This window comes from Saimiri boliviensis, chromosome 12, assembly GCF_048565385.1.
Source record: "Saimiri boliviensis isolate mSaiBol1 chromosome 12, mSaiBol1.pri, whole genome shotgun sequence".
Taxonomy (NCBI): domain Eukaryota; kingdom Metazoa; phylum Chordata; class Mammalia; order Primates; family Cebidae; genus Saimiri; species Saimiri boliviensis.
In genome coordinates, this window is record NC_133460.1 from 6,174,894 (window position 1) to 6,194,823 (window position 19,930).

General features: G+C 46.8%; 1 protein-coding gene across 1 annotated transcript in view; it reads right to left on the reverse strand.

Annotated features, from left to right (window-relative positions):
• Positions 1 to 19,930, reverse strand: part of RBFOX1 (RNA binding fox-1 homolog 1) — a 2,539,409-nt gene that overhangs the window by 2,175,218 nt on the left and 344,261 nt on the right. The window contains 1 exon segment of the mRNA XM_074383161.1: positions 1,499 to 1,558. Within this exon segment, the coding sequence (XP_074239262.1) occupies positions 1,499 to 1,558 (60 nt within the window).

The following is a 19,930-nucleotide window of genomic DNA, read 5'->3' on the forward strand; positions in this document are numbered from 1 at the left end:
CTCCCTCTGTTTGCCCAGGCTGGAGTGCAGTGACATAATCATAGCTCACTGCAACCTCTGCCTCCTGGGCTCAAGCAATCCTCCCACCTGAGCCTCCCAAGTTGTTGAGACTACAGGCACACACCATCACACTCAGCTAATTTGTTCATTTTTTGTAGAGATGAGGTCTCCCTATGTTGCCCAGGCTGGTCTCCAACTCCTGGGCTCAAGCGATCCTCCTGCCTTGGCCTCCCAAAGTGCTGGGATTATAGGTGTGAGCCATTGTGACTGACCATGAACATATTTTGATAAAAGAATTTACTCTCAGCCATTTCCTTACCACTATCACAATGTCTTACCAGACTGACATCATTCTTTCCATACCATTTTTCATCTTTGAGTCGACTCATTTTTTTTTTTTAACTGAAGTTTTTTTTGTTTTTTGCTTTTTGAGACGGAGGTTGGCTCTTGCTGCCCAGGCTGAATACAATGACTCAATCTCAGCTCGCTGCAACCTCCACCTCCCGGGTTCAAGCGATTCTCCTGCCTCAGCCTTCTGAGTAGCTGGAATTACAGGCATGCACCACCACGCCCGGCTAATTTTTTATTTTCAGTAGAGATGGGGTTTCTCCGCGTTGGTCAGGCTGGTCTAGAACTCCCGACCTCAGGTGATCCGCCCACCTAGGCCTCCCAAAGTGCTGGGATTAAAGGCGTGAGTCACAGTGCCCGGCCACTTAAGTATTTTTGAAGGAAATTTCATACCACTACCATTAACGGAAAACCAGTCGTGACGGCTATAAAGAGATCATTATAAAACTTCTCTATGTATTCTATGATGAATACAAAACAACCATCTGTGTGTAACTGATGTCATCTCAAGGTCACCAACAATACACAAACAGGTCACGCTTGGGGAATGCACCACACCATGACTGCATCGCTCAGAGGCTGTGCACAAGTGATTTCAGAAGTATCGGTGCAGGAAGCTTCCTGGCCACTGAACTCACAGGTGACAGATAAGGGATGCCTGGGAATTCACTGCCATCATCCCAAGTTGTGTGCCCCAGTGACTCCAAGCCTGATGCCATGATCCAGGACCCCAGGGCACTCAGGAAGCATTCCTGTCCCTACCAGGAAGACAACCAAATGAAATGTGACTTCCATCCACTCTCCCAAAACCTGGGGCCCTCAAGCCAGGTGGCAGAGGGACCCATCTGCAGCCTCGTCACTGACCACTGTGCCCCAGATCTGTCCCCCAGTGGACCTGGTCCTTTTTAGAGGGCAGAACACGACTCTTACACCATGTACCGGAGGCTGGGAATACGGCCCAGGTGCTTCCTAATAGAAATTGTGCACATACTTGGGAAAATGTATTCCCCTCAAACCCAGTTACTTCTCCAGCAAGATTAGTTTCAGGTAAAAACCATTCCTGGTGATGGATGACAGAGACCAAAGAGTCTGAAAAGGATGCAAAAGGAGTTTCAAAATCTAATCGGTTCAGCAAAATGCTTCTACTTACGGAGTCTTGCAGACTGTTCTTGGCACTGGGGAGGAGGGGTGAGTTTTCAGACTTGTAGTCCTGGCAAAGACAAATAAAAGAAAGAAGGTTAGAGAACCCGGGTTGAGGAAAAAAATTCTAACCTGGAATAACCCAGTAGAGCATGATCCCAGACTGTCTCACTGCATCTAGCCACAGTACGGCTGACTCTCTACACCTCCCCTGCATGGGCCCACACCTGCACGGCCCAGCATAGAGGCCACTCGTCCCATGTGGCTACGGAGCCCTATAGCTAGTCTAATTGCAACGGGCTGTATATACACAATACTCACTGGGTTTTCAGGACATGATGAAGAAAATGAATATAAAGTATCTCATTAATATTAATATTTCATTAATATTTTTATATCGATTACATGTTAGAATCACGTTTAATAATACATAAAAATAAAATATATTGCTATGTTTAAAAATGTAAATATATTACAACTATCTCAAAGGAAATTTATTATCACAGTTAATTTCATCAGTTTCTTTTTACTTTTTAATGTGGCTACCAGCAAATGCTAAATTGCATCTTTGACTCCCCTGACACCCCAGAGGCAATGCTGTTCTCGATGTCTCTCAGTGTGGACTCCTCATCCCAGCCTGAGGATGCCAGGGGTCCTCAAACTTCTACCTTCCACTCCAGCAGTTATTTGCACCTAGGGAGCACCGGCAATGCTATGTGCTACTTTTTATTATTGTTATTTATTTTTTTTGAGATAAGCCTCACTCTGTCACTCAGTCTCCTGAGTAGCTGGACATACAGGCGTCCGCCACCATGCCTGGGTAAGTTTTGATATTTTTAATAAATACAGGATATCACCATGTTGGCCAGGCTGGTTTCGAACTCCTGACCTCAGGTGATCCACCTGCCTTGGCCTCCCAAAGTACGGGATTACAGGTGTAAGCCACGGCGCCCGGCCACTGTGTGTTTCTTGTACCTTTTCACCCTGAATCCTTACTAGGGTTTTAAGAAGAAGGTCTTAACCTCAGCCCCAGTTTAGAAGTGAAGCAGCAAATGAGAGACTGAGGTTCTCGTCCAAGGGAACACGGCACTCAGCAGGGCTGTGGCGGAGCCTCAGCTTGCACAGAGCATGCCTACGGCAAACACCAGGATGTGAATCACCATGGGAGTATTCCCGAGGCCTTCGTCCACTTTCCCACGAGGTACAGCACAGAAGCATGTTAAAGCGAGTCACCACCAACTTTGGGGAAATGCTCCTGCCTCGGAAGCATCAGCAATGCCTAACGCTCTACACTGTCATTAATCAAAAGTCAACAAGGCCGAGGCGGGCAGATCACCTGAGGTCAGGAGTTTGAGACCAGCCTGGCCAACATGGTGAAACCCCATCTCTACTAAAAATACAAGAAGTAGCTGGGTGTCCTATTGGATGTCTGCAATCCCAGCTACTTGGGAGGCTGAGGCAGGACGATCGCTTGAACCAGGGAGGCAGTGGTTGCAGTGAGATGAGATCACGCCATTGCACTTCAGCCTGGGCAACAACACCAAAACTCCATCTCAGAAAAAAAGAAAGCCAGCAGACTTTGGCCTGGAGTCATCCCTTAAACCTATTGGGCAGAGAGAGGAGTATGTGTGTGTCTCAAGCAAGACCCTTTCTCAAAAGAGACAGTGGGAAAGGAAAAGTAAGAGGGAAGGAGGAGAGGTGCAGAGAAAGTGGGAGAGAGGAGGGGGGAGAAGGAGAGGTGTATAAAGACAGAGAGAGAGAGAGAGAGAGAGAGAGAGAGAGAGAGAAACAGAGAGAGACAGAGATCAAAAGAGAGAAGCGGAGAGAGACAGAAGCTACCTACTCTTTCCTGTACCGGCCACAAGAATTACTCAGACCCACCCACAGAGTTCTGGGATTTCTGTTTCTGTACCTAGTTTCTGAACTTATCATGAGATAAGTATTTTATTGTTTCTCTTTTTGCAGTTTTCTAGTATACATTGCTCATGGAAAAATATGGTGACCAAGAAATCAACATTGTGTTTGCTCCTGTCCTTCCTCTGCACAGAGAACGGTGCTCACGCCACATCCACCCTCCAGCTCCTTGTTCCTGAAATGAACAAATGAACTTAAACACGAATCATGTCCCCTGCTTCCAGCAAATGCCTAAAGTAGCAGCCGGAGAGGGAAGAGAAGGGGGAGGATGTGGATGCAGAGATTTTGCTGCCAGATACACCAGTTCTCCTTTGAAAGAATGTCCATTAGGTTGAGAACACCTGGTTTTCGTCACTTCCTTTTCAGTCCCACTTTACAGACGAACCAGTTAAGAAACTGCGCTTCATCAACAAGTTAAGCCCAAGAGCGGATTTCAACCAAGTGACAAGACGTGAGTGTTATTCGACGTCCTGGGATCCCTGTCTACTGCCCGGGCCTGTCTCTGAGAGGGGCCTCCATCCAAGACCCACAGGTGACCCAGCATCTTGCCCACTTCTAACCAGTCTAGGGACACACACCTGCCCAAAGCAGTAGAATCAATCTGTCTTTCTCAGGAACAGAGGTGGAGACCCATGGAAATGGTCACTGCATTGTGTTGGATTCCACAAGTCCAAGACTCTGCATATGAAGCCAGTATTAGTTCCATAGCAACCAGTAGCCCTAGTCAAAATTAAGAGTCTTCCAGGGGAAGGTGATTAGAAGAAAAGAGAATAGAAAATCCAGGCAACCAGTATCCCAGAGCCCAGAAAGAGACATCTTAGGACTTACACTCAAGTACAATCTTACTTGGGAACCTAGTAACCAGATGAAATTCCTATCCAGCTACCCCTGCACAGCCTTCTTCCTCTTTGTCCCTTCCTCACTTCCCAGTCCCCTTCCCCTAGCTAGGGACTTTCCTTCTTGACATCCCTCAGCTGGAGGTCCCAGAGGCCTGGTGTCCTCTTTAGCTGACTATCTCTCATTGTGCCACACTTCCAAGTTATTTTCATCAGAAAGAGCACGGAAAGCCTTCATTCCTAGGAAGTGGTACCAACAGAAGATGGTACCAACTCTACCTGCTCTTCCCAAAAGAATTTTTCTACCCTTCCTGCCACTTTTACACCTCTCCAGAACCTGGAACTGGGGATGCACCCTAATCCTAAGTTGGCACCCTCTTTTGGGTAACACAGTCCCTGTGTTATCCGAACAAAGTACCCAACCCTATGTCCAAACCCTTGTGTGTCTCTTTCCCTCCTTACCTTGAAAACAGAGACAAGCACATATCAACATTCTAAGTTTGACTAGGCAGGGGAAACAGAGCCAAGAGATGCTTTGAGGGAGGTGGTTCAGCACAGCTGATCATCCTCATGGAAATTCTTGCGGAAGAGAAGATCTGATCTTCAACCCTTCTTAGATCCCAAGCCAGGGTCCTGAGCAGGCTGTGTCACTCTGGATACTGTCTGCAGCTGTTCTCTCCCTGACCAGTCCTGTTCCCTCATTTTCCACCCTTTCGTTAGACATTTCGTAGTCTTCCCTGGAAACCTCTTGTGCCTCAGTTTACAGCTTTCAAAATCTGGGACATGAATCCGCAGCAACAAGGATTTAGCCAGTTTAGACGATGACTCATGCAGAGGTCCCAGATGGGCCTTCAGACATCATTCTCTCCAGACTCGTCATGGGCTGCTGTCAGCTCCCAGAGGTGGCATCACAAAATAACATTCTTTGCATAACAATTTCCTTTAAAGAGCCTCTTCCTGATTGAAAATGTCTTTGGGGGACACTTTTTTTTTTTGAGACAGTCTCGCTCTGATGCCCAGTCTGGAGTGCAGTGGCACGATCTCGGCTCACTGCAACCTCCGTCTCCCAGGTTCAAGCAATTCTCCTGTCGCAGCTTCCCAAGCAGCTGGGATGACAGGTGCCCACCAGCATGTCAGGCTAGTGATTCTGTATCAGATGATACAGTGGAGATGTTATAGTAGAGATGCCGTTTTACCATGTTGGCCAAGCTGGTCTTGAACTCCTGTCCTCAAGTGATCTACCTGCCTCAACCTCCCCAAGTGCTATGATTACAGATGTGAGCCACCATGTTCAGCCATGCTTTCTTGCGTATATAAATCCTTACACACACACGTAAAAGAAAAATAAATCCCGGGGGCCCCCAAATCACTAAGCTAAAGGGAAAAGCCAAAGTGGGAATTGCTCAGGGCCAACATACTTCCTATTCGCATCGAAGTCACCCCTCTGCTCACTGAGATAAATGCATATCTGATTGTCTCTTTAGAGAGGCTAATCAGAAACTCGAAAAAGAATGTAACCATTTGTCTCCCATCTATCTCTGACCTGGAAGGCCCCTCTCTGTGTCTTCCCACCTTGGATTCAGGTTGTCCTACCTTTCCAGACCAAACCAATGTTCACTTCACGTATGTTGATGGACGTCTCACGTCCCTCTAGAATGTATAAACCCCAACTGTGCTCTGACCTTGGTCCGATGTCGTCAGGACCTCCTGAGGCTGTGTCGCAGGCGTTGTGTCCTCAACCTTGGAAAAATAAACTTTCTAAATTAACTGAGACCTGTCTCAGATTTTCAGGGTTCGTCGACATATTCATGTAATCTTGTGTTTATGTGCCTACCTATGAATAGCCACATCCAGATATATCAATCTTTGTATCTACAGTCATACAGAATAAGGAAATAGGAGGTGGTGCCCATCCTACAAGTTAACAGAGGACCAAGGTCATGGCCAATCAAAGCTTGATGAGCAATGGACAGAAGGGATGGGGTCAGGGGTGGGCTTCTGGGTACATGATGAGTTCCCAGTGATGGCTCCAGTAAAACCTACGTGGACCAAGATGGTGTGAAGCGCCAAGGCCATGACTGATGAAAGCCTCCTGAACAACAGTCAGAACGTATGGGGCCGAGATGGGGGTGGTGCATCATGGGTTCCCAGACACGAAGCACGGAGACGGACAAGGACCAAGGCTGTATAAAACAAATGGGGTCAGTAGCTCTGTTACAGGAAAGGGGTCCCAAACCAGACCCCAAAAAACTGTTCTTGGATCTCCCACAAGAAAAAATTCAGGGAGACTCCACAGCGCAAAGCAAAATCAAGTTTATTAGGAAAGTAAAGGAATAAAAGAATGGCCACTCCAAAGACAGAGCAGTCCCGAGGGCTCCTGGTTGCCCGTTTTTCTGGTGATTTCTTGATGATATGCTAAATGAGGGGCAGACTATTGATGCCTCCTCTTTTCAGACCGTATGTGTTAACTTCCTGACATTGCCTTGGCATTTGTAAACTGTCATGGCACTGGTGGGAGTGTAGCCGTGAGGATGACTAGGGGTCACTCCTGTGGCCATCCTGGTTTTGATGGGTTTTGGCCAGCTCCTTTACTGCAACCTATTTTATGATCAAGGTTATTTTATTATTATTATTATACTTTAAGTACTGGGATATATGTGCAGAACATGCAGGTTTGTTACATAGGTGTACACGTGCTATGGTGGTTTGCTGCACCCATCAACCCATCATCTACATTAGGTATTTCTCCTAAGGCTATCTCTCCCCTTGTCCCCAACCCCCTGACAGGCCCTGGCGTGTGATGCTCCCCTCCCTGTGTCCATGTGTTCTCACTGTTCAACTCCCACTTGTGAGTGAGAACATGTGGCGTTTGGTTTTCTGTTCCTATGTTAGTTTGCTAAGAATGATGGTTTCCAGCTCCATCCATGTCCCTGCAAAGGACATTAACTCATCCTTTTTTATAGCTGCATAGTATTCCATGGTGTCTACATGCCACATTTTCTTTATCCAGTCTGTCACTGATGGGCATGTGGGTTGGTTCCAAGTCTTTGCTATTGTTTTATCAGCAACATCTTTACGACCTGTATTCAGTGCTGACTTCCTATCTCATCCTGTGACTAAGAACGCCCTAACTGGGAATGCAGCTCAGTAGATCTCAGCCTCATTTAATCCAGCTCCTATTCAAGACAGAGCTGCTCCAGCTCCCACACCTCTGACAGCTCTAAAGGTCTACCAAACCCCCCGAGCCCAATGAACCCTAAAGTGTTCTGACCACAGGGCTGTGACATTTCTCCTTGGGAAGTCTGGATACCAAGATAAAGAAAGCAGGCTGAGGAGCCTGTGAAGCCAGATCATAGCTGATGGATGATCACAGACCACATGCCTTTCCACCACACCTCGGGGACTTGCTTTTTAGAAGCAAAACATCCAAATAACTCCTTAATACATGGTCTAATCAGAAGATGTAACAAAATCAAATAGATTTTTATAGCCTGGCTAACATGGTGAAACCCCGTCTACTAAAATATAACCATTAGCCAGGTGTGGTGGTGGGCACCTGTAATCCCAGGCACTGAGGAGGCTGAAGCAGGAGAATCGCTTGAACCCAGGAGGCGGAGGTTGCAGTGAGTCAAGACTGAGTCACTGCACTCCAGCCTGGGTGATGAAGCTTGACTCTGTCTAAAAAGAAATAGATTTTTATAATCTCACAGTGTTAGTGAACTTCCTTCTAATTATAACCCCCAAACCAAAAGCCTTAAAACAGAAGATTTAAAATTCTGTGTACAGGCCGGGCGCGGTGGCTCAAGCCTGTAATCCCAGTACTTTGGGAGGCCGAGGCGGGTGGATCACGAGGTCAAGAGATCGAGACCATCCTGGTCAACATGGTGAAACCCCGTCTCTACTAAAGGTGCAAAAAATTAGCTGGGCATGGTGGCACGTGCCTGTAATTCCAGCTACTCAGGAGGCTGAGGCAGAAGAATTGCCTGAACCCAGGAGGCGGAGGTGGCGGTGAGCCGAGATGGCGCCATTGCACTCCAGCCTGGGTAACAAGAGCGAAACTCCGTCTCAAAAAAAAAAAAAAAAAAAAAATTCTGTGTACATAAAATTGTATACACAAAAAAATACCATATACAAAGTAGAACACAAAGGACAGTCTGAGAAAACTGAAACCCACTGAACAAAGGGGCAACATCATTTATAAAGAGCTTCGCCCCCAATCAATTAAAAAAACACCAGAGGAAGTCAATGGAAAAAAACAAGCAAAGGAAACGTACTGACGATTTCACAAGACAGTCAGGCAAATGCCTCTTATGCACATTAAGAAATTCCCATAATACTCGTAATTAAAACTTCACTCATAATAAAAGAAATGCAAATAAGGCAATTTTTTTTTTTTTACTGAGACTGACAAAGACAAAATGTGAATAAAGCCAGCAAATCACAAGACTGTAGGGAAACATGGATTCTTTATACATGGTGGAATTATACATTGGTCAACATTTTAAAACTTGGTAATATTTCGATTAGTGATTCCATTTTTCAAGCGTCTCCTGTTGAAACGTCTACATGAACATAACATGACCTGTGCCAAGGATATTCATGGAAGTCCTTTTTGTAATTACAAAATACTGGGAAAAACATACATTCCATTATTCAGAGGCCAGGTAAATAAGTTATGGCGAATCCAGACACTGTCAGTTAAGATAATGAGGGAGCTTTATATGGAATGACAGGGGAAAAACAGTAAAATGCACAATGATGTGTGTCGTACTCTGCATCTGTTCATTGTTTTAAGGATATAGATATTTCTAGTACATGCATTGGAACCTTCAGAAGACAGAGAAGAAACCAGTCTTTTTTAAAAGGCTCATTTTGGGCCAGGCACAGTGACTCACGTCTACAACCCCAGCATTTTGGGAGGCCAAGGCAGGCAGATCACCTGAGGTCAGGTGTTCAAGATCAGTGAGGCCAACATGGGCAAACCCCATCTCTACTAAAAATACAAAATCAGTGTGGTACAGTGGTGGGCGCCTGTAATCTCAGCTACTTGGTAGGCCAAGGCAGGAAAATCGCTTGAACCCAGGAAGCAGAGGTTGCAGTGAGCTGAGATCATACCACTGCACTCCAGCCCAGGTGACAAGAGAGAAACTCCATCTCAAAAAAAAAAAGGAAAATCAAAAAGACTCATTTTGGAGAAGGAGAAGGATGTGATAGGAGGAAAGCTCATTTTTCTGACCCTTGAATTTTGTACACTGAGCATGTATTACTGTCGAAAATATTTTTTATCTCAAACTTTTTATTTGGTTTTTAAAAGAATTTAAGAGAAAAACACATGACAACAATGGCAAGAACCCTTTGGGTGGGGCTTCATTTCTTGACATTTTCTAAAAAATGTATATATTTAGCTTGGATCATGTGGTACATGAATTTGGGGTTGCTTTGGAGGACAGGAGTCCTGTCAATGTGGCCTGAATGCAGAAATGTTGGCATTGGGGATTTCACCAGGAAATATAATTAGCATGCAAGCCACCAGTCCCCTTCTGTTCCCATGGCAGGCAGTACTAATCCATCACTGCATTTCACCACTGAAGTAGATGCACTCTCAGACTCCAGCCCAAGGCACCCAGCACACTGGCAAATCCCACCGATCCATGTGTGCTGAAGCATCAGTGAACATCAGACCCCATCCTGGGGTAGGCTGACTCCAAGGCAATACCCAGAATGCTGGGAGCACGGTCTCCACCTGCATGGTTCCTCGCTGCCCCATCTGGGTCTGGGTTCGAGTCTTTGACAGCCACCACCCCATTCCTCCACCACTTCCCGAATCACAGCGAGGCAGCCAAGAGCTCACAGTCAACTTCCAAGCCCATCTTAATGACACCCCAGCCTCGCAAAACCTTCCCGAATCAAACCACCCCAGCCCTTCAGAGGAAACGCCAGCTAACCTTCAAGCAAGGAACTCAGGCTGCCCTCATTACCCCCAACTTGGAAAATTCTGTGTTAATGTCAGATTAAGCTCTTCAGTCCTCTGCTTTTAAAACAAGAGATAAAATTTACCTCCCTATTCCCAGATGTTAAAATCTCTGCTACTCCCCAAGGCAAAGAAATCAATGCAAGTGAGCTCCGTTATTTTTTCCCCCCTCTTTGGAACACTACTACTTCCAGCAATTTATTTGACTGACTATGCCTTCTATTACCATGTAAATTGTTTCAGACTGCAGGAAAAAAAAGTATTAATCTCCTCTCAGTAAGTCATAAAATAAAGAAATCAATTTCAAGGTCAATTTAGCCCACATAACACCTGCTGCCCGCCCCCCCCCCCCTTTTCTTTTTCTTTTGTAACACACAGACTCCTCTGAAATGCTAGGCTGTTGTGTAAGGCATCAGGAGGCAGCGATGAAAAACCCAGTCTTACATCAGTCAGGGCAGTGACCAGCAAGACCCTGGTACCATGGCCCTGTGGCCCCAAGTTTGAGTTTGGGATGCACAGGATTAACAGGATCTGGCAAAACAACCCTCTGCTGGCTAAGGGAGGGGAGTGGAAGGAGAGCCACAGGTAGAGTTGGGGTCAAGTGATGAATCTGGCTAGATGGCTGTGTGAATCTGGGAAACTGACCGCCCCTCTCTGAGCTTCAGACTCTGTGCTTGTGAAGTTACTTAAAATGAGGGCTAGGTCATCTTACAGAATCCTTCAACCCAGCCCATTACTGTCTTTGCCAAAGATTAGACACTCTGGAGAACAGGCCTAGAACAAGCCACTTTCACGTAGTGATCCTTCATCACCAGGTAGGATAGTGTGGCGGTTACAAAGGTTCTGGAGCCCAAACCATCCTGGATCCATCTATGAGCGATATGAACTAGGACAAGATACTTAACCTTCTATCCTCTGAGTTTCCTCCTCTGGAAGATGGACATAATAACGTTAAGTGTTTCTAGAAAGAGAACTCTCATCCTCATTTTTGGATGAGTAAACCGGATTCAGAGAGGACAGGTGACCTGACTTAAAAGCCACACATCTACGTTGAAAGCTGGGACCTGTGAGCCTCAAGGCAGTTGGCCCCAGCACACACTTCCTTGTTCAAACCCTGGGAACAGAGGCACTTCCTTGGTACACTTGTGTTTCCTGCACCAGCACCCCATAAACCCACCAGGGATGTGGCCGAGTGCAGATAGGGGCCAACGGCTTCTTACAGTGGGTCCTGGACTCAGAAGGTTAGGGAAGCCCATCTTTACAACATCTCCCATAGGAGACGGTTTCTCTCCTCCCTACTCCGTACCCACTGCCTTGGCCCTGCCATTCCTGTTGGATGCCCTCTCTGACTCTGCAGTCTTTCAGCCACATGCAGAAGATTAACCAGTTGCCCCTAGGAGGTCATGACATCCAGGCAGCCCCAAACCATCTCCAGCTCCTGTTTTTGCAAAACCCAGAGCCTGTATTCCCACCTGTGCATCCAGTTATCCACCCAATTGTACCTCTCCAGCTGTGAAACCCCTCCACCCGTGAAACCAGTCTCCAGCCGGCATCTCTAATACTAATGCCTGGACTCCGATAACCTGTTTTGCAGAAGCTTCCAAAAAGACCTCCTTGATTCCATTGGCTTCCCCTCAATCCATTCTCGACAGCCACAGGGATCATCATTGGATATAAAGGGGTTCATGCTTGTCCCAATTAAATGCCCTCCAAGCCCTCTAATTTGCAAAGTGGTATCCATTGCTCACACGGGGATGGGCTGAGGACTTTTGTCCTTAAACACGTGACTCAGTCAGAGACACGAAACACGCCATGTCTGACAAAGTCAACATTGATGCCATTGAGGAGGAAGTGCCTGGATTTTCTGGGCTGTAAAACTAGACAAAGTCAGATGCTAGTTAACTGAGCATCTACTATGTGCTTCCATACATGAACACACAGCTGACTAAGTAGCAGACGCAGGAAGGAGACTCAGCATCTGTACCAAAATTCTAAGTCTTTTTTTTTTTCAAGCTTTATTGAGATAATTCATATAACTACCCTTCCGTTTCTAGTGTACAATTCAGTGGTTTTTAGTATGCTCACAGGTACGTGCGACCATTGACGCATTTTGAGAACATTTTCATCACCATAAAACTCTACACCCTTGAGCTATTAGCTCCATCCCCCATTCCCGCCCATTCCCACAGCCCCAAGCAATCACCAATCCACTTTCATCTCTGTGGATTTATTTGTGCTAGACTTTCATATAAATGGACTCACATAGTCTAAAGCCTTTTGTGGCTGTTTTTTTCTTTCTTCCTTTTTTTTTTTTTTTTTTTTTTTTTTTTTTTTTGAGACGGAGTTTTGCTCTTACTGCCCAGGCTGGAGTGCAGTGGTATGATCTCTGCCCACGGCAACCTCCGCCTCCCGGGTTCAAGCAATTTTCCTACCTCAGCCTCCTGAGGATCTGGGATAACAGGCATTTGCCACCACGTCCAGCTAATTTCGTATTTCAGTACAGGTGGGGTTTCTCCATTTTGGTCAGGCTTCTTTCACTCAGCGTCATATTCCTGAGGTTCCAGCAGGGATCATTGCTGCATGCCTCTTTTATGGCTGAAAATATTCTATTGCATACACACACCATCTTTTGTTTTCCCACAAATCTGCTGATGGACCTGTAGGTAATTTTCACCTTCTGGCTATTATAAATAATGCAAAGGTGGGCATTCCAAAGCACATTTTTATGTGGACATATGTTGATACTTCTCTGGGGTTTGTACCTGGAAGAAGAATTTCTGGCTCACACAACAACTCTTCGCTTAGTATCTGAGGAACTCTCCGGCTGTTTTCTCAAGTGGCAGCTGAGATCTCTCCATATTCTCATCATTTACGATTACCTGACTGTTTGAGACACAGCCTGTCACTCTGTCACCCAGGTTGGAGGGCATGGGTACAATCTTGGCTCACTGCCACCTCTGCCTCCCCAGTTCTAGCGATCCTCCTGCCTCAACCTCTGGAGTACCAAGGATTAAAGGCACCCACCACCAGGCCTGGCTAATTTTTGAATTTTTAGTAGGGACGGGGTTTCCCCATGTTGGCCAAGCTGGTCTCGAGCTCCTGACCTCAGGTGATCTACCCACCTTGGCCTCCCAAAGTGCTGGGATTACAGGCATGAGCCACCGCGCCTGGCCTGATTATCTGACTTTCAGATTCTAGCCATCCTATTGGGTGTGCAGTGGTATCTTGCTGCGGTTTTGACTTGAATTCGCCTCATGGCTAATGATGCTGAGCATCTTTTCATGTGATGACTGGCTATTTGCGTATCTTCTTGGGAGGAAAGTCTATTTGGATACTTTGCCCATTTTTTAATTGGGTTGTATTTGTACTGTTGAATTTTATATATTCTACATGTAAGTCTCTCACAGATACACAATTTGCAAATACTCTCTCTCATTCCATCGGTTGTTCGGTCACTTTTGAACAATGTCTTATCCTAAAGCATCTCGATCACGTCAGTTTCAAGTGCACAACCAATGGGCCATGTTCATTTTCAGAGCTTTCTGCCCTGGCCCCCTCTGGGGCTGGCACCCAGGTTTTCTTCAACTTGCCTTCTTTATAGGATTTGCTCTGGGAAGAGTGTCCAGGCAGCACAGCAAGTTTCAATGACAATGCAATTCAGTCAACAGCGTTTAAGAACCTACTAAGTGCCTGGCAGCAGAACAGAGTAGCTAAGAGTATCACCATTTCAAGGATACTGTCCTTGTCCAAACCTTATCAATGCTACCTCAGCTCCTTATTCTCCTTATCTGTGAAATTACTGGAAATGGGGGCTGGGCATGATGGCTTACACCTGTAATCCCAGCACTTAGAAAAGCAGAGGTGGGAGATCATTGAGGTCACCAGTTCAAGACCAGCCTGGGCAACAAAGCAAGATCTCCTCTCTACAAAAATAATAATAATTAATTAATTAGATGAGTGTGATAGCGCAAGCATGCAGTCTCAACTACTTAGGAGCTGCAGTGAAGGGATTACTTGAGCCCAGGAGGTTGAGGCTGCAGTGAGTTATAATCATGCCACTGTACTTCAGCCTGGGCAACAGAGTGAAACCTGTCTCTAATGAATAAATAAATAAAATCTGGGATAATAATAGCAGCAAATCATAAAACTATCTACTTAAGTCAAGAGTAAATGAAAATACATACATAAAGCTCTTAGCATGAGTTCTGGACCACAGTTAAAGCCACTGGTCTCCAAATTTGGCTTTGTATGATACTTACCCAGGGAGCTTTAGAAACACATTTGTTAGTTCCCTGTGGCTGCCATCCATGCAATTACCACTAACTGGATGGCCTAAAATAAGGGAAGTGTATTCTCTCATAGTTCTGAAGGCCTGAAGTCTGAAATCAAGGTATGAGCAGAACTGGCTTCTCCTGAGGGTCTTCGGGAGAATTTATGCTGTACCCTAAATCCGTCTGCTGGCCACAGTGACCCTCAAGGTGTCTTGACCTGTAGAAGCATCTGTCCCATCTCTGCCTCCGTTTCTATAGGGGCTTCCTCTCTCTGCATCACTGTCTTCTCCTTTGCTGTCTCTTTTAAAGATGCTGTGGTAGCAAAACTCTGGCCAAAGAAGACCAAGAGACCAGTGGAGACCGAAGAGAACTTTACCTCCGGCGCCTGGGCCAGCGGCAGGCTCACGCCTGAAAAGCCCACCAACCACAACAGGGAAGGCTGTTTAGCTTCTACGCGGTTTGAGGCGGGAAAACAAGGCAGGGAGGGGGGTTCAGACAAAGACAGTCAATCAAGTTTAAGGTCTGGGGCTTCATGGGCATTTAACTCTACAACCTTGCAGCTGAGGTAGGGGGTGGAATGGTTGGGTAGGACACCCAGAGAGAAGAGAGGAACGGGAAACCTGGAAGTGTGTGTGGGCTGGAGACCTAAAGGTGTGCTCAGTTCTCTTCTCTCTGTAGAGAGAGGGTGGTGCCAGGTCTGCTTTTTCTAAATACAGCTTACAAGCTAGCCTAGAAAGCGAGATAAGCTTGTAGCGTCACCAGGAAGCGGTTACTTAGATTCCTTCATCTTTGTACAATTCTTAAATAGCCTTTACACAAAGTTTAACTACTACCTGTGTTATGCTTATTACTTAAACTGTATTTTGTTCTATTTTATTTCATTTTATTTTCCTTTCACAACAGCCGTCGTTGGATTTAGGGGAGGATAATCTCATCTTGTCATGCCCAAATTAATTACATCTGTAAAGAGCCTCTATCCAAATAAGATCCTATTCACAGGCTCCAGGGGTCTGCACTGGGCCCGTATCTTTTGGGAGCCACTGTTGGACCCACTAGGGCACAGAAACAAAAATGGCAGGAACTCTGTTCTCCCTCACGTCAATCAGGTCACAATTGCCAGCAGTGAAGCCCAGGATCTGGGCTTCCTGGATCTGCCCAGGTAAGGGCCACATGGAGTTAGATAGTGAAGCCGGGTCTGCACCCTGCAAAAATGCCACAGTGGTCCTAGAGGCGGGTGGCTTTTGGGGAGTCAGAGGCACCCCACAACATGGTAGAGTATCTGTAAGGGGCTGCCTCAGCCCTCCCATGGGGTTTTCTCAGTCTCACAAACCACAGCAGCTCATCTACCTGCAGGTGCACTCTCCACGGAGCTAAGTGCATCAAGACACAGGATGCTCACAAAAAACCAATAGCTGCCGGGCCAAGGGCAGCCCTGGAGGCACACCACTGCCCATGTCTACAAGATGAGAACTCCCAAGAGAGCCCAAAGGGGGAAGCACTCCACAAGTCCATCTTGGGATGAATAGATCAAGAAAACACAGCCCAGCCATACAACAGGCTCAGGCTTAGAAAAGGAAGGAGGGACTGATTCATTGGACAACCTGGGTGAACGCTGAAAACATGACGCTAACCAAAAGCAGCCAGTCACCCACATCAAGCACGGCATGATTCTAGTGATGTGAAGTACCCAGAAAAGGCAATCCTGCAGAGACAGAAAACAGATGAGCAACTTCCAGGGACTGAGGGGAGGGCAGAATGGGGAAGAGCTGCTTAGGGTTTTATTTTGGAGAGATCACAGTGTTTTGGAATGAGACAGAGGTGATGACGGTGCAACACTGTGAATGTATTAAATGTCACAGAATTGTTCTCTCCAAAATGGTAAATTTTACGTTATGTGGATGCCGTCTTTATTAAAGAAAGGCCTCCAAAACATTTCCAGCAGACCCAGACTTCATCCCTCCTTTTGTGCTTTGACCGAATTTTTCAAATAAAAATAGGTAAAACCACAGATTTCTACATACATCCATACAAGCAAAAGAAGCTGTCCTCTCCATTCATCGCAAAAGCCATTAAAATTAATAGGGTCTGTATCAGGAATGTCTAACAGAGCTAGCAACTCGCTGAATCAAGAAACAGGCCCAAGCGGTAACCGAACCGCAGTCCCCAGTACAATGGAGGGCTTCAACCCGAAGTGAGTGGAGTTCGGTTAACAAATCCCCATCTTCCTCTCCCATCCACAGCACAGGCACAGCCTGGGACACCCAAGGGTAACCACACTCGGGAGAGAACAACGCACTTGCCTGAGCTGCCACGCAAGAGAAGAGTTCGAAAAACAGAAGCTGGAGGGGGATGAGAAAAGCCAGTCTGGGAGAGAAACTACCCTTGATCTGTGTGCCCTTGTGTGGGAACTTACAGCATGAAAAATGTCCACCTGCAAGTGGGCAATGGTATCAGGATTGGACGTAATCAGACAGGAAGACGGAACATCAAGAAGTCTTGGCAAAAACGCTGGGAGATGCGGCTTGGTGATAAAGGGGGGCATAAGTGATGCAAGATGAAACTCGGACATATTTCTGGCTCGAGATGCTGAGCACGGCAGTCAAGTTTTCCCAAGGACGAGAAGAACAGGGGGGCTGCTGAAGGAGAGGCGGATTATTACAGAAGCCTCTGTAAAACGAAGTCAGGGAGGATGGCGAAACAAGTGAAGTGTTAAATAAATACTTCCGGAGTGTAATCACCAGGGAGAACAGTAAAATTAGGATGTCTAACAAGGGCTTCTTGTCCAATCTGCCCAGGGTTTCTTTGGGGCTCCCTAGAGAGAAGTTGTCAGTAACCCACCTGATGTCACGGGGCACTGACGCAGAATTGGGATAGTTGGGGCATGAGGGTAGTCAGCAGGCTGATTAGAGGAAGGTGGGCTGAGACTCTGTGGAACCAGGAATGCCTGTGACAGCCTTGAGCTCCCTGGGCCATTCCCAGAGAGAGGTCTCTCCAAAAGAAGATGGCACCAGCAGAGAAACTCTAGAAGGCAGAGGTTCTGGTGATCGGCTCTAGATGGGGGCAACCCAGCAGTAAAGAGGCTGCTATTTCAGCAGGTGTATAACCTTAAGCAGCTCACTCCATTTCTCTGAGCCTCAGTTTTCCCCTCTGTAAAATAGGGCTCACAGCCTACATCACCGGAGGCTGTGAAAGGAGGCAATCCTAAAAGCCCAGCAAATCTTAGCTCTTATTGTTCCGACCTTACGGAGAAGAAACTGAAGCCCAGCACAGTGCCAAAACTTCAGACAAGTTAAATCTGATGGCGTTTAACTGAGCAAAGAAAAGAAACAATTGGTGAATCAGGCAGCCTCCAGAATCACAGCAGACTGAAAGATGCTCCAGGGGTGCCTTGTGGTCAGAACAAATCTAAAGACAAAAAAAGTGAAGCGCGGGACAGGAATCAGAAGTGAGACCAGTTACAGCTCGGCCTTTGCCTTATTCGAACGCAGTTTGAACACTCAGCAGCGTATGACTGGTTGAAGTACATCTGCTGGGATCGGCCAACACTCAGCGATTATCACAGATACTACACTATGAAGTTAGATTTTCAATTTTGTCTGCCTACTAAGCTAGGTTGTGGGTTGTCCACGAGAACTCAAATACAGAAGCATGGAGTCCTTCTAAGGCCGTATCTAGTTTGCATTAACAACGGGTAAATAACGGGAATGGATATTCCTGTGTACTGGCTTTTGCTGTGCACAGCATTCTACGGCTGTACCTTTTTTGTCGGAATCATGTCACTTGAGCCGTTCAAGAACCTGCAAGCCAAATTGCCTGACTTCAAAGCCAGGCCGGACCTCTCCCTAGCTGTGTGAACTTGGGCATATGACGCTACTTTTCTGTGCCTCAGTTTGCTCATCTGTCAAAATGAGGACACAGTGAGAAATTAAATGAGTTGATGTCTGTAAAGGTCTCAGAATAGAGCCTGACCCCCGCAAGTGCTGAATCTTATCACTGATTTTAGCTCATCTCACAAACAAGGCCCGCAGAGGATAAGCAAACTACCTCAGGACACACAGCGGAATGAGAAGAATCTGGCTGTCACCAATGCTCTTCTGCCTTCTGCACTTGGGACTCAACCAGTAACCACTTCCTCAAGGAAGTCCCCGGGGCCATGGACGCCTGGCAGGAGGTGGAGGTTAAGATGATGGGCTTTGATTAGCCCGGAGTGGGCATGATGGCATGTGCCTGTGTTCCCAGCTACTTGAGAGGCTGGGGCAGGAGTATCACTTCAACCCAGGAGGCACAGGTTACAGGGAGCCAAGACCCCATCATTGGCATTCCAGCCTGGGAAAAAAAAAAAAAAAAAAGAGCAAGACTCCAACTCAAAAAAAAAAAAAAAAAAAAAAGGGATGTGCTTTTAAAATGCTGGGATTCAACCAGGTGCGGTGGCTCACACCTGTAATCCCAGCACTGTGGGAGGCCAAGTTGGGAGGATCACAAGGTCAGGAGTTGGAGACCAGCCTGGCCAACATGGTAAAACCCTGTCTCTACTAAAAATACAAAAATTAGCTGGGCGTGGTGGTGCACGCCTGTAATCCCAGCTACTCGGGAGGCTGAAGCAGGAGAATTGCTTGAACTTGGGAGGCAGAGGCTGCAGTGAGCCAAGATCACGCCACTGTACTCCAGCCGGGCACCTGGTGACAGAGCATGACTCTGTCTCCAAAAAAAAAAAAAAAAAATCCCAGCTACTCAGGAGGCTGAGGCAGGAGAATTGCCTGAGCCCAGGAGGCGGAGGTTGCGGTGAGCCGAGATCGCGCCATTGCACTCCAGCCTGGGCAACAAGGGCGAAACTCTGTCTCAAAAAAAAAAAAAAAAAAAAAAAAAAAAACTGGGATTTAAGTCCAACCTCTGCTCTGGCTTTGACCTTGGAGGGCTGTTTAACCTCTCTGGTCTTGGTTTCCTCAGCATTAAGGGGAGCGCTGTCCTCGCACCTCAATTCCTCAATACCTGACAATGCCAATTGCCATGGCCATTGTGGTCAGTGTTTTCCACTGACTCCAGCCCATTGCCTGTGTGGAAGTAAGTCTAACGTCACTCAGCCGTGTCATTGCACTCTGCTTGCTCTACAGGCCCGTGCAGCCATTCATACCTCAGATGCCCCTTAGGCTCCATCAGCCTGTCTCTACCCCAGCCTCACTTCCCGTGGTGCAGCCTCCTGGGAGTGAGGTCTGATACTCACGGGGCCGAGACTAAGCCAAGTCCCTGGGAGTAGGGCTCCCTCGAGACTCTCCGCCTGCAGAAGAGGGAGCTGTCAGCTCTTTGAACAGTGAAATAATCACAAGTTTGAATGTGGATTCTATGCGGAACAGCAGCAATTAGAAGCCACCTTCTGTTCGGAGCAACTGCTGCTTCAATGTAATCCTGCGTTGAGCATCAACCCCTAATGAGTTTCTCAGCTTTGCCCTCAA